General features: G+C 40.5%; 1 protein-coding gene across 2 annotated transcripts in view; it reads left to right on the top strand.

Annotated features, from left to right (window-relative positions):
* Window positions 1-12,991, top strand: part of tapt1b (transmembrane anterior posterior transformation 1b) — a 155,597-nt gene extending 142,606 nt beyond the window's left edge. The window contains exons 13-15 of one of the 2 annotated variants that reach the window (XM_078545163.1): window positions 8,699-8,859; window positions 10,865-10,927; window positions 11,022-12,991. In XM_078545163.1, the coding sequence (XP_078401289.1) occupies window positions 8,699-8,859; window positions 10,865-10,927; window positions 11,022-11,248 (451 nt within the window). In that variant the 3' untranslated portion in view covers window positions 11,249-12,991. The remainder of the gene's footprint in view (window positions 1-8,698; window positions 8,860-10,864; window positions 10,928-11,021) is intronic. The other variant, XM_078545172.1, reaches the window with a different exon arrangement.
* The last annotated feature ends 1,165 nt before the right edge of the window (window positions 12,992-14,156 follow it).

Genomic DNA, 14,156 nt, shown 5'->3' with positions numbered 1-14,156 from the left:
GAGGTCACTTCTGGGAGTAGTTTATAGGCTCCCTAACAGCAGTTACAGTGTAGGACAGAGGACACAGGAAGAAATAAATTGATGTGTAGGAAAGCTACTGCGATAATCATGGGTGACTTTAATCTACATGTAGATAAGGAAAATCAGATTGGCAAAGGTGGCCTGGAAAATGAGTTGATAGTGTTTTCGGGACAATTTAGAGCAGTACGTTCTAGAGCCTACCAGGGAACAGGGTATCCTCGACCTGGTAATGTGCAGGAGAGGATTAATCAGTAACCTCATCTTAAAGGAACTTCTAGGTGACAGAAATCACAACAAGATAGAATTTCATGTTCAGTTTGGAATTCAGTGTGTGTCCATGCCTAATGTTTTCAACCTAAATAAAGGTAACTATGAGAGTATGAAGGTTTAAATGGCCCGGGATGACGTCGGGGATTCCTCCCGATGTCATCCCGAGTCATTTTCCTATCGGCGAGCGGGCCCCGCCCCCAAATCGCCGAGGGGAAAATCCTGGCCTCCGAGTCTTTAAATTTATTCAAGGCAGAGTTAGACAGATTTTTATTAGACAAGGAAGTTGCAAGTTATGGAGGACAGACAGGAAAGTGAAGCTGAGACCACAACCAGATCAGCCATGATCTTATTGAATGGTAAAGCAGGCTCGAGAGGCCAAATGGCCTATATCTGCTCATATGTTCCTATTTAAGTATCTAGAGTCAGACACAACAATAATGCCCTACAGAGTAAGCACCAAATATTGAATCAAATAGAAATGTAAAATAAAAATATAAAATGAAAATATTCCCTTTGGACTATAGATTCACAGCATTTGAAATAAATGATGGCTTCTCAGCATCAAAATAGAGTATCAAATTAGGACCAGTAAATGAATGAATAGGATTTAATAGTCTATGGGAATTATCATAAGAATATCTCCCATAGATAAAATCCATTTGGGCTAGTATTCATGACTGACATGATCCATTAACTAAATTGCTCAGAGTTGACCAAAGTATCACAACTGAGAACAGAAATGCATTTATAGAAGGCACATTCATGGAATCTTTCCCCCTTTTATTCAAATTGAGATATTGCTGTCTTGTCTGTTGTGGAACCTGAATAGCTGATATAATAGAATGCAGACAATAAAAGAGGGGCAGATATTTTGAGCTATGTTCTTGTTGGAGCTTGCTAGGAAGTTGTTGAAGCATGGGGCAGAAATTTTCGTTCAGTGGGCGGGTGCACACCCGACCCGCTTAAGCATGAAATGACGCGCGTTGACATCAGCTGAGTGTGCCAAAGTCAACATGCAGTGGCGTGATAGTTCAGTCAGAGGGCGCGTGCTGGAGCCGGCAGCCTGCCCACCGACAATTAAAAGGCCTGTTAAGGCCATTAAGCAATCAATTAACATAGGTTTTATGGGCAGTGAAAAATTTGACGGCTGGCCAAGCAGCATTTGCATTTTTTTGGAAACCTCACCCACGGGCGGGATGAGGTTTCCAAAAGAAGATAAAAATAAAACAAAAACTTTAATTTTTCATTAATAACATGTCCCTGCTCATGTGGCAGAATTACATGAGGGGACATCTTTTATTACATTTTTATGTTTTTTTAAAATATCTTTTCATCTCCCTGAGGCAGCTCCATGCCTCGGAGATTATGCAGCGCTCACTCGCGTGCATGCGCGATATTTGCATTTGGCCCGCTCACGCTACCCTCCTCCCCTCACACAAGCAGCGCTCAGCACTGCCACACGCATTTCATGCTGGGCGGGCCATATTTGGCCTGCCAGTGTGAAATCGTGGTGCGGTGCCGATTGCGGGCAGTGGTCAGCTTCCTGCCCGCCCCCGCCCACCAAGGGCAAAATTCTGCCCAAGGGGTCGAATTTTATGCTCCCTGCTGACAGGCTTTCAGGTGGGGTGCCCCGTAAAATTCCACGAATGGCCTGCCCACTACCCTCCCACGTGACCTGTCCGCAATTTTACAGTGGGACAGGCGAGGCCTATTCCGGCTCACCCACGCTTGCTTCAACTGAGGTCCTTAAGTGGGCAATTAATGACCATTTAGGGCCATTTCCCACCTGGCTTCAATTTCTAAGCAGGTGGGAGGAGTTCAGGAATAGGGGAAAGCCCGGAAAGTTACCCTGCTCAGGCCTCGGGGGTGGGGATGCCTCCTTTCCACATCGGGTGCACCCTCTCAAGGTCTGCCGCCTGAGGGTGCTCCCTCCCCCACAACCTCTCCCCGACTCACCAGGCCTCACCTACCCACCCAGTTGTGAGGCCCTCTCCATCTGAAAAATCTTGCCCATGGTATTTTTTGATTGTAGGGTGTGAACAGTGATGAGGTTGCAATACTGACATTGAGAAAAGCACCGTTACCTTCATTAATGCAGTGTAGCACAAAACCATTCAATGTCTGAATTGAGCTAAGTGAAATCACATATGTACGAGTTAGAGGAAAGCTGGCAAAATAGTGATCAGGTCATATATCAGGATATTTCAAAGTTCAACCAGAATTGAAGTTCATTGTGAAATGGTTCATATAGCTTACTATCTTTTTTGGGTATAAGCTAGATAGCAATCATGGCTTGTTTGCATGCTTGTAATGGCAAGGATCGATAAATCAGTATCCCAGTGGAGGTGAAAGAAATGACTCTTAATTCCCCCAAGTAACCTGAAGGGTAGAGCAACTTTCTATACTCTGGATAGTGTTTTGTGCTGTTTTGTTACTAAACCCTTTCATCTGGTAATTTCCTGATAAATGCCTACTCTGTCTCCTATCTCCTAACCAATTATTGACCCACGTCACAAGATTAATAACCTCTGCGATTGTGACCTGTATGTTTTATTCCTTTTCAGCCTTCCCATAATATTCCATATAACTGGTCATGTTAATCACCCTAGCACGTCTCCTTCTTTGCTTTGTCACCTAGTTCTATCAGACTACCCATGCATAGTTCTATTCCTTTCTATCCAAACACAGTCAGTGCATTTTCAGAAATGGCTTCACTTGTCTCCCCAGCAATATCACTTCCAGATCACCTAAGTATATACGTGCTGCCCTCGACATCATCATTCACAAGCACAAGGTCAGTTTTCATCTATGTGCTCATTATGCGTAGCTCTGCCTCTCTTGAAATTGAATGACTGAGGATTCACATAGATTGTACCATATTCAAAAGGGGCACTGGAGCTAATCTTTTCTTGTTCTATATTGTGTACTTCTGTACCTTTTTGACTTCTTGACTACCTCCATGCTGTGAGACTGCCTCTCTGACATTAAGAACCAGAGACAAAACGTCATCTAATCATTAGGAAGGCTGAAACTATCACCCACAGACCTCTAATACAGGTTATGCTCCCTTATTACTGACCCTGTCCTCTTCCTGACCACTGTCTCGTTCTGAACCAGACTATTCATAAATGTTGTACCCTATTCAGCTCTGAGCTGAACTTTAAATCCTGTATCCTGTTCACCACAAAGACTAACCAATTCCACCCCCAGAACATTGTTTTCCTCCACTATAACCTCAAGCTCTGTGCCACTAATGCCCTTTGTCATACCTTTGTCATGTGCAAACTCAACTATGCCTAACACATGCCTTGTTGACTTCCCATCCGCCACTCTTAGTAAATCCTATCCTGTCCCATGATGACTCTCAGTTATCCATCATCCATGTTCTTTTTGATTTACATTGGCTCTCGGTCTTGCAACATATTACTTGTAAAATCTTTGCCCTGCCATGTCTCTGCAATCTCCTCTAGTCCTATACTTGCTCCCAAGCTCTTCATTCTACTGACTCTAGTCTTTTGTACATTCGCTTCCCCTTCACCCTACGACTGCGGGTAGAATGTTCAGCTGCCATTGTCTTTTACCGTTAGAATTTATTCCTTAACCTGCTTTACCTTTCTCTCAGAGATAAAAACAAAAAGCTAAAAGCTACTGCGGATGCTGGAAATCCAAAACAAAAACAGAATTACCTGGAAAAACTCAGCAGGTCTGGCAGCATCGGCGGAGAAGAAATCAGTTAACGTTTCGAGCCTTCATGGCCCTTCGGCAGAACTGAAGCATAGTTAGGAGAAGGGAGAAATATAAACTGGTTTAAGGTGAGGGGGGAGGTGCGGGGGGGGGAAGAGAGAAGTTGAGGGTGTGGTGATTGTGGAGATAAGCAGTGATAGGAGCAGATAATCAAAAGATGTCACAGACAAAAGGATCAAAGAGGTGTTGAAGGTGGTGATATTTGTCTAAGAAAAGTGCTAATTAAGAATGGAAGACAGGAAACTCAAAGTACAGCTCTAGTGGGGGTGGGGTGGACAGACTAACAAGGTTTTAGTTTTAGATTTAAAAATAATGGAAATAGGTGGGGAAAGAAGAATCTATATAAATTATTGAAAAAAAAAGGGTGGGGGGGGAGAAACGGGGTGGGGATGGGGGGAGGGGGACTTTAAGATCTAAAGTTGTTGAATTCAATATTCAGCCCGGAAGGCTGTAAAGTGCCTAGTCGGAAGATGAGGTGCTGTTCCTCCAGTTTGCGTTGGGCTTCACTGGAACAATGCAGCAAGCCAAGGACAGACATGTGGGCAAGAGAACAGGGTGGAGTGTTAAAATGGCAAGCGACAGGGAGGTTTGGGTCTTTCCGCCATTTCCGCCAACTCCAGCATGATGCCACCACCAAACACATCTTCCCTTCACCCCCCCTGACGGCATTCCGTAGGGATCGTTCCCTCCGGGACACCCTGGTCCACTCCTCCATCACCCCCTACTCCTCAACCCCCACTTATGGCACCTCCCCATGCCCACGCAGAAGATGCAACCCCTGCCCCTTCACTTCCTCTTTCCTCACCGTCCAAGGGCCCAAACACTCCTTTCAAGTGAAGCAGCATTTCACTTGCATTTCCCCTAACTTAGTCTACTGCATTCGTTGCTCCCAATGCGGTCTCCTCTACATTGGAGAGACCAAACGCAAACTGGGCGACCGTTTTGCGGAACACCTGCGGTCTGTCCGCAAGAAAGACCCAAACCTCCCTGTCGCTTGCCATTTTAACACTCCACCCTGTTCTCTTGCCCACATGTCTGTCCTTGGCTTGCTGCATTGTTCCAGTGAAGCCCAACGCAAACTGGAGGAACAGCACCTCATCTTCCGACTAGGCACTTTACAGCCTTCCGGGCTGAATATTGAATTCAACAACTTTAGATCTTAAACTCCCCATCCCCACCCCGTTTCTCCCCCCCACCCCCTTTTTTTTTCAATAATTTATATAGATTCTTCTTTCCCCACCTATTTCCATTATTTTTAAATCTAAAACTAAAACCTTGTTAGCCTGTCCACCCCACCCCCACTAGAGCTGTACTTTGAGTTTCCTGTCTTCCATTCTTAATTAGCACTTTTCTTAGACAAATAGCACCACCTTCAACACCTCTTTGATCCTTTTGTCTGTGACATCTTTTGATTATCTGCTCCTATCACTGCTTATCTCCACAATCACCACACCCTCAACTTCTCTCTTCCCCCCCCCCGTCCCCCCCCACCGCCTTAAACCAGTTTATATTTCTCCCTTCTCCTAACTATGCTTCAGTTCTGCCGAAGGGCCATGAAGGCTCGAAACGTTAACTGATTTCTTCTCCGCCGATGCTGCCAGACCTGCTGAGTTTTTCTAGGTAATTCTGTTTTTGTTTACCTTTCCATTTTTTAAAAAATCCCAAATTTTTGGTCATGCCTTCTAACCTCTCCCTTGTAGCTTGGTGTCCTTTTTCGTAAACCTATGTATGAAGCACCTTGGAACATATGTTAAAAGTGCAAAATAAATGCAACTTTCTACAATGGCTACAATGGACATTGATCAAGTTCCTATATTAACCTCCTGGTATGGATGATTCACACAAGTTCCTCCTTTCTTGCTGGACCACTTAAAACAATATTGGGTTCTATTCTAGCAACCAAAATTGCTTACTATTCCAGGATCATCCTGGAATGCAAAGAAAACACCTGGCTTCTGTTCTCCACTGCAAACTGTCTTCTTAAACCCCTCACCCATCCTTCCGCCCTTACCTCCAACAACAATTGGAAGAGCTCATAGACTTCATTGTCATTAAAATCGAGACAATTCGATCGGCTTCTACTCCTATGTCCTTCCCTTCCACTAGCCCACCTGGCCAAACTTCCTTTAATGTTCCTCCTTGCCCTAGCCCTGAACTCACCTCTTACTGTCTATTTTTCTCCAATCTCCCCTCATGCCCTCTCTGAGCTCATCTTGTCCATGAGACCCACTTCCTGTGTTGTCGCCTCTCAAATCTGTTCCCCTTTTTCCCTTGGAACTCCATGTTTGAAAATCTCCAATCAGGTTTCCGCCCCTACCATAGTTCCAAAATGGCTCTTATCAAAATCACAAATGACATCCTATGTGACTGTGGCAAAGGTAAATTTTCCCTCCTCATCTTTGCTCACCCGCCTGTAGCCTTTGACATGGTTGGCCTCACAATCCTCCTCCAACATCTCGTCACTGTCATCCAGCTGGCTGGAATTGCTCTCATGTGCTTCCATTCTTATCTATTTACTCATAGCCAGAGAATCACTTGTAATGTCTTCTCTTGCTGCTCCCGCACCGTTACCAAAGGTGTCCCCTAAGTATCTAGCATTGACCTCCTCCTATTTCTCATCTACATGCTGCTCCTTGGCTACATCATCTGAAGGTACAGCATTGATTTTCACGTTTACATTGATAACACCCACGTCTACCACTCCACTATCTCTCTCAACTCCTCCGCTGTTGCTAAATTATCAGACTGCTTATCTGACATCCAGTATGGACTGAGCAGAAATTTCTGCCAATTATATATTGGGAGCGCTGAAGCCATTGTTTTCGGTCCCCGCTCAAACTCTGTTCCCTAACTGCTGACTCCATCCCTCTCTTTGACAACAATTTGAGATTAAACCAATCTGTTCGCATCCTCCTGAGTTGAGTTTCCAACCTCGTACATGCCATCACTGAGACCGCCTATTTCCAACTCCATAACCTCACTTGACTTTGCCTGTGTCTCAGCTCAGGTGCCATCCATGCCTTTGTTACCTCTAGATTCAGTTATTCCAATGCACGGCTGGCTGGTCTCCCACATTCTACCCTCTAAACTTGAGGTCATCCAAAACCCATGTCTTAACTCACAGCAAGTCCCATTCCCCAGTAACCCTTGTGCTCATTGATTGGTGGGAGCCAAGTGAGCCAGTGTCTTGATTTTAAAATTCTTATCCTTGTTTTCAAATCCCTTCATGGCCTTATCCTTCCCTACCTCTGTAATCTCCTCCAACCCCAAAACCCTTAGAGATACCTGAGCTCCTCTATTTCTGGCCTCTTGTGTATTTCCTATTATAATTGTTCCACTATTAGTGGTCGTGCCTTCAGTTGCCTAGGTCCCAAACTATGGACTACCTTCCCTTCACCGCTCTAACTTGCTTTGCTCCTTCAGGACACTTTTTAAAACTTAACATTTTGACCAAGCTTTTAGTCATCTGACCTAATATCTCCTTATGTAGCTCGGTGTCGTACTTTGTTATATAATGCTCCTCTGAAGAGCTTTGGGACATTTAATTACATTAAAAGGCACTATATAAATGGAAGTAGTAGTTGTTCCTTCCCTCATTACTCAGTCCGGATTTTAAAAGAATCATCATATGAATTCCTCTGCACAGTTTTCAGTACCTGAAAGTCTGTCTTGTCATAGTGACAAGAACTTGTTGAAGCACTCGGTGTGCTCTAACCACAAAATTGCACAAAGCATAACTTCCAAATCACCCTTGAAGATTTTTTACTTTTTCATCTATACTCCAAACTAGTAGATGTTATGGTGCAGATTCCAGACTATTGGCTATCTACATACTGCCTTTCAGTATTGAGTGCTGTTAATCAGAAACAATGAGGTTTTTGCCTTTTAACTATAATGCACCTTCACTTCTGGCTGGAGGTGGAGGCAGTCTGAATTAGGAGATGTTTTCTTGTACAGACCCATGGAATTTGTAGTTATATCATTTACATGTTTAAATTGTACACTATCAAATATAGCATTTATGTATAAATTTGTTTTAACCCTTGGTTTTATTTTATGTTGCACATAAAAGAAGTAGGTGGTTAACCATTTTTCACAATGGATTTTAAATTAATTCAGTTGCTCGGTAAACATCAGCTCGTGCAAAATTGTGTCAGTATCCTGTCCTGCACTAAGTCCAAGCCCTGCTCGCCCATTGTCCCTGCCCTTGTTGACCGACATTGCCTCCCAGTTCCCCACCTCCACCCCTCTCCCCCCCACCCCCCCACATCCCCATGCCACAAATTTAAAATTCTCATGTTTGAATCCATCTATAGACTTGCTGCTCCCTACCTCTCTAACCACCTCCGTCCCTAAACACTTCCTCCAAACCCCCATTCCTTTAACTCTTAATTTCTGCATCTTCCCTCTTTTTGCCTTACCATCGCCAATTATGCCTTCAACCACCTGTGCCCCACAGACTGGTACGCCTTCCTTAAATCATATTTCCTTTCAACCTTTTTTTCTTCAAAGCCCACTTGTTTGACCAAGCTTTTGGCCATCTCTGCTTTATATCCCACACTTCCTTGGTTTCCTTTTATTTGATTATGCCTCTTGTGAATTGCCTTACCATGCTTTTCTGTTTACTGTTCTAAACATAGTTTTTTATTTTTTCTCTTTCAAGACTGATTGCACTTAAAGTTCTCAACAGCATTGTGTTGCTGGGGAAATCTTGCCAATATGTGAAAGAGGCCAAGATGGAGGAAAAATTGTTTCAAACCCCACCAGTCAGCACCCCTGGGAAACATGCTAAAAAATTTGTCAGCAAAGTTAAATCACCTCAAGGTAATTAATTTTCATATGGTACCTATTTTTAGCATTTTATGCTGAGACAAACACTACCTTCATTAAAAAAAATGTATTTCTAATGTTTCATTTGGGTAAACGAAAGATGAATGTCCTAATATAATTTTGTTTGCAAGATGAGTGCATTCCTACAATTATAACTTAAGATATCTCTTGAATACAAATAAATAATTTGAATGTCAGTTCAGTGATTTCTGACATAGAAGCATTTCAGCTTTATTTGAAAGCTACCCACAGAGACAAATCAGATGATAGTAGTGAGTGCCGTGAAGATTTTCTTTGGGAAGTTGCACGTTAATAGAATTAGTTAGTCATATTTGATACAATTTTTAATACAGTTCCACTGGGCAGTAGCATACCAGTATGGAGCTGAAAAATATTGTTTCCTTTCCTATGTGCGGGAATCGTGCACATCACTAAAAAAAATTAAAAATAAAATAAGTCTTCTTCATACTGCAATTTAATGTCCTACCCCTCGAAGTGGAACACTGGATCATGAACCAATAATCTATCTCAGATCTTCAACCTTATAATTCCATGCTTTAAACATATCAGATACATTTAATTAGTAGTTGATCAATTAAATTAATCAAAATTCCAATGTTAATTACATATATTTATAAATCTTGTTTTAGCACAAGTATCTATATATTGGATAGAATTCCTGCATTTTGAGTTGATGACAGAGCTATGGAGTTTCACATCAGTATGAAAGCCTTCACTCTGTTCTGATCACAACCATTATTTACATATTTTTTCAACATCAGTGAAAACAAAGAACAGCTGAAGCTGATGATGATCGGATAAGACAGCTTTGTTTTCTACTGCAATTATTGCCAACATGTAGGAAATGTGATGAAGTTTTAAGGTTTTTATTAGCATTGTTTTCTTTTCAGAACGACTGTAATAATGGAAAAAATCATTTTGGTTCTATATTTCAGCTCAGTTTTCTTCCAACAACTTAGAGCCCTGTTTGTACCCAGCTACCTAATTTTTGTACTTCAAAATCAAATGTTTTGCAAAAAGGACACACCATACCTTGAGTGTAAACATCACACTTTATACATGACTGTAGCATGAAGAAACTATTTGAATGATTTTGTCTGATAACCATGTTGACTTGTTCCAATAGAAACAGGTTAAAAAACATAATCAGGAACCAACAAGTGCACAAACTAATCACATCAAATGTTCAGTTCCCTACTCTCCATCCATTACTAATCTAGAACCAGCAAATGCTGCAAAACAAACAAATTAAATTGCTTAAAATATTTTGCATATGAAAAAGTCCCACAAGCTGCAAATGAATGAATGTGACCACCCAACTTGGTGAGATATTACCGGGCATAAAAATGACAGTTTTTCAAATTGTCAAAAGGTTAAGTATATTCAAAGGCCAGAATTAATGATAGGATGGTAAAAATAGGCATTTGACCACCAGAGGAGGTTACTGCAGGTGCTTCCTGATAAAACAGCAACGTTTGATTAATCGTTAATGCTTCTTTAAGAATTTCGTTTTGAAAATGAATGTTTTAATTTTTAAGTAAAAGCTTGAAAGTAAACATAGCAGTGGAAAGGGCAGCTGAATTTTTTTCAGGAAGGCTAGAGTTTTGGGGGGATATTTTGACTTGACTACATTTATTTGAATTACTGCTGTTCCACCAATTTTCCTTGAAATCTAATTTTGACCCAGGAATGAAGCAATTAATAAAATCCATGATGCATATACATATATACAAACACATCATTAAATTATAGATTCTTTTGAAATTATTTTTTAATTGTTTGATATTAGTTTAGTATAGTTATTCCGGGAAATGCTAGAATTGAGAATTTTTACTATTGAAAAACAAACGAGAAATAGTAGGTCTGAAGTCTTCTAAATATTATTGTAGTTTAGGATCTACATTTTAGTGTAACAAAATCGCATGTATAAATTATAATATAGTTATAATTTTTGACCTTGTTTTGTATGTTAATTTAGTATCTTATGTAGGAAGTCCTGTTGAGATACAATCAGAATGTTTGCAAGCATTTTGCCATGGAGGTATGTTCATGTTTAAAATAAAAGATTTGGCATATGTCTTAATATATTGATGTTCATTTGCAAAACCTATAAAGGGATAATTTCACTTTGACAGGTACTTCAGAAGAAATGCAATCAGAGTCCATCATTAGCCAGCCTGTAACCCTATCAGAAAGTGTATCAACTCTTGTCTCAAGCAACAGTTCTGACCAGTTTCTTGCAACCCCTGATGTAGAGGACAAAGGAGTACCACAGGGAAAATCTGATGGCAAGCATTGTTCTTCAAAAGAAGATCTACTAGAAATAGACAGGTTCACAATTTGTGGAAATCGGATTGATTGATTATTGCACACTTTAACCTTTAGAAGAGCTGCTTCGGATGTAAGCCTTTGCATGACAAACTGAACACTGTCAAGCTTGACAATATATAAAGGTTCGAAAGTTGCAAAGGAGGCACTGATCAGGAATATTTATTGAAATCTTTATAATTTATTAATGACTCAAACCAAAATATATTTTACCTGTTTCTTTTCCATCTTTGGAAATGTTTGGTTTGGAATAGGCCATTTTGGTTTGTGTATCAATTTCCTGTGGCAAAGGAAGAGAATTTTTTGGTTGTTTTCTGTGGAGACCTGGCAGATAAATGCTTTCAAGACAGCTTTCTCTACAGTTGCGTGGATTCTTTGTGCAATATTTCTTGCCACTCGTGATGCAAATGCACCTTCAAACAGTCATGTGAGCATACAGCCAGATAACTTTTTTGGCTTTTTATAAATTTTCAACAATATTCACTAATACTTCAGGCTTTCATTGTACAGAGATGTGCCTGCTCAGTGATTTTTTAAAAAAAAAATTCAAATCCTATATTGCTGTTCTTAGGAAAGAAATTCAGGTAATGCTGACCCGTAAACATTTCAGTTGAAGTTTACAATTATTTCCAAAGGAGCTTCAGTTATAAAATGGGAGATGTGGGGAATCTTGATAAAGAAAATGTTGATACAAGTGGATCCTCTTAAAAAGTTATTATCCACATAATAATGCATTATATTTTTTTCTAAGAACAGAAAACACAGTGGTTGCTTATCACCTGAAAAAGAAAAAAAATCTCAATCTTTTCAAGAGGTTCCATCTAGAACATTAACACGTCATATCTTTCAGATGCTGCTGAAGCTTCTGTGTGCTTCCAGCATTTTTTACTTCTATTTCAGATTTCCATCATTCAGGATTCTTTTCACTGTATCTGAAGGATTGTGCTTAATAGAAAAATTGGAGATCAAAGTTGTTCATATGAACTAATTGAGCAAGCTATGTTTTAGGAAGCAATAAAACACAAAAGATATAGTTACACATTGGTAAGAGGCAGAAGAGCATCATTTTCCCACAGCTTTGTGTTTGTACATAGGAAAGTAAATTAATCCAACATGTACTTTTTAAGTTGTGCATTAATCTGTTATGGTTTATGTCTGTGCAATGCTTATTTATAGCTATTTTGCACTATAGACCATAGTGTCTTAGTTCAAGGTTTCATTAAAAAAATGACATAACTCTTCATTTTAACTACTCAAAAAGCTTGTTTTGCAAGAAATATTTCATGTAAACTGAAATGTTAAGTGGTTTAACTGAAGTAGCACCAGGCGAAGCTGAATAAATTAGCTTATTGTTTACTCTGGGGGGTGGGTTATCAAGCTGCAAATATCCAAATTTCAAACAAACAATAAATTTGACCCTCTACTCACTTCCAAGGTAACTGCAAAGGGATTTATGGCTAAAATTTATAATGGCACCAAATATTCTGTATCTTTTTTATAATTAGTACATATTGTAAATGAACAATGCTGAATAAATGTTTTTGTAACACATATTGTCTGTTTAGTAATATATGTAACAAATCATGACCAATCATAATGAACAATTAAAATCTTTGACGAAGAACTATATAGGTACAATCCTAGATTCAAACCTGTTAAATGCAGCTGAAGATTAAGATATGCTTGACTAATTTTTTGCACGGGAGTCGGTTTTGCATAAAAAGTGTTGTTTTGTAGTTCGAACTGAATAAACTATTTGCTAAAATATTTTTATAAAGGGCGTTTTCCTGTCCACTCTTTTAACTGACTTTATTTTGCATGACTCGTCACACTTAATAGCATTGTCCTATGATCGTGGATTGTTATATGCACAAATTCAAATGGTCAGTTGCAAGCTTTAAACAAGAAATGGTGAGAAAATAAGAATTAATGTTTTGGACGGAGATCATTTAATAAATTTTGTTTTTGGGTCTCCACCCAAAACTTTAATCCGCCTCTTATTTGATGCCAATGGAACCAAGGGACAGGATTTTTCGCTCAGCGTGTGGGCGCGCGCCCAACACGCCCGAGCATGAAATAAAGCACATTGACGTGGGCCGAGTATGCCAACATCAGCACACACTCTCGCAGTAGTTTGGTCAGCAGGCATGCCTGCCGACAATTAAAGGGCCTATTAAGGCCATTAAGTTAACAGTTGTGTTGAATTTTTCACTGCCTGCTCTGTGCCTCAGGGAGATTGAAGCACTCTTTCGCGCGCATGCGTGAAGTTTGGGCTCGGCCCGCTCGTCCTTCTCCCATGTAAAATCGCAGTGCGGTGTCGATCGCGGGTAGCAGTTGGCTTTCCGACCACCCCCACCCGCCTCCATTGGGCACCCCACCCAAGGGCAAAATTCTGCCCATTGTATACCTGTAACATTATGTTCTTAATATTTCCAATATTCAGCTTTTCTTACCTTACTGCTGGCCTATTGGTCCTTGAGTGCTATTTCTACACCTCTTTCTGTGCTTCCAGCAATTGTGAGGGTCAAACTTGTAGATTAAGTCAAGTTAACCTATTTCTCCAACTTTACAAATATATGTTTATGTGAAATTGTGTTCAGTATTTGTAAAACTGAAAAGGTGACATTCTTAAAATGACTAATTTCCAGTTACCTTTTTAAAATCAAATATTTCTGATGGGGTATAAGAAGAATGGCGCTCAGTCTTTTACCCTTTATCTTTGGTCCCTGCATTGTCTTCAGATCCTGCCACAACCTTTGTTCCCTTAGCTACTGATTCCATCTCTCTCCCTGGCAACTGCCTGAAACAGACGGTTCGAAACCTTGATGATGCATTTGACCCCAAAATGAGCTTCCCACCACATAAATATATATCACCAAGGCTGCCTAGTTACATCTCCGTCACATTGCCCAACTTCTTGCCTGTCTCAGTTCATCTGCTGT

This window comes from Cetorhinus maximus, chromosome 1 (genome assembly GCF_964194155.1).
Source record: "Cetorhinus maximus chromosome 1, sCetMax3.hap1.1, whole genome shotgun sequence".
Taxonomy (NCBI): Eukaryota; Metazoa; Chordata; class Chondrichthyes; order Lamniformes; family Cetorhinidae; genus Cetorhinus; species Cetorhinus maximus.
This window is presented reverse-complemented; position numbering and strand designations above follow the sequence as displayed.